The sequence below is a fragment of the Perkinsus marinus genome (assembly GCF_000006405.1).
Source record: "Perkinsus marinus ATCC 50983 genomic scaffold scf_1104296927804, whole genome shotgun sequence".
Classification (NCBI taxonomy): domain Eukaryota; phylum Perkinsozoa; order Perkinsida; family Perkinsidae; genus Perkinsus; species Perkinsus marinus.
Window position 1 is genome coordinate 1 of NW_003217055.1, and position 1,003 is coordinate 1,003.

A 1,003-nucleotide genomic window follows, 5' to 3' on the forward strand; every position below is an offset into this window, starting at 1 on the left:
ATGTCAAGCCTTCGGAGCAGACGATACCCTTGTGAGTTGATGGTAGCATGCACGGGTCGTCGTTATCACCCTTCTCATCCATATCACTAGTACCAGACCTATCGACCGTATCCGCGTTGGCCAGTGCAGATAAGCAGGTCGTAGTCTCGCTACTCCTTGGACATAGATACTCGCTTGGAAGGTCCTTAAGCTTCCCCTGTTCAGCTTGTGTGACCATCATATCGGGCGCCTCCGAGTTCCCCAGGACCGTAGGCATACCGCCCCGGATATCTTGACATTCTGGACCCTCTAGTAGCTCCTTACGTAGAATACCGAACGTCGGCAGCCATACATAAGGATGATCTTCAACCAGTATAGAGTCAGTTCCTAGTTCTAATCCTTCACAACTAGAACCATAGGAAGACTTCCGGATAGTATTCTCTATGGCGTACAGAGTCGAAGATTCTTCGAGAGGAGTACCCAAACCACCAAACGAACCCTTAAGACCAACCACATCATAGTCCATACACCCTTGAGCGGCCTTGGGGTCATCACCTCTCAGAGAACCAATCCCGGTAGAATGTGCACAACGGCGGTGATCACTGACCACAGGTGTAGGTAAATTCCCAGTTAGTGTAGGTAAACGTTGCGCGTAGTGACTGGGATCACTTTTAACTTTCCCTGAAATCCTAGAACGAACCGTACGACAAGCACGTTCCTTAATCTTCACAATGTTCCCAACTGGGTTCCGTTGACCCGAATGATCAACGACTCTATTCGAACTCTTGCCACTACGAGTCAATACCATCGTGACTAGTAAACACAATGCCTAACTCGTATACAATACCGTAAACTAATCCCTGACTAAGATACCGTTCAGACGAAGCTTAGCCACTAGCGAATGATATACCTCAAATCACAGTAAATCACTCTGAGCCTGGGCTCAGTCCAACGTAAGCAAACGAACGTCGTTGCGAACGCCTAACCCTAGGGTCACACACCCTTGGGAACAGCACGCATGCAC

The 1,003-nt window shown here is 48.9% G+C and overlaps 1 protein-coding gene across 1 annotated transcript; it reads right to left on the bottom strand.

Moving 5' to 3' along the window:
• Nucleotides 1-69: 69 nt before the first annotated feature.
• On the bottom strand, nt 70-505 carry Pmar_PMAR003791 (hypothetical protein; the record flags this gene model as incomplete). The annotated part of the gene is made up of 1 exon (XM_002788758.1): nt 70-505. A coding segment is annotated over one exon (436 nt), but the record flags the coding sequence as incomplete, so codon positions are not given.
• Between the last annotated feature and the right edge of the window lie 498 nt (nt 506-1,003).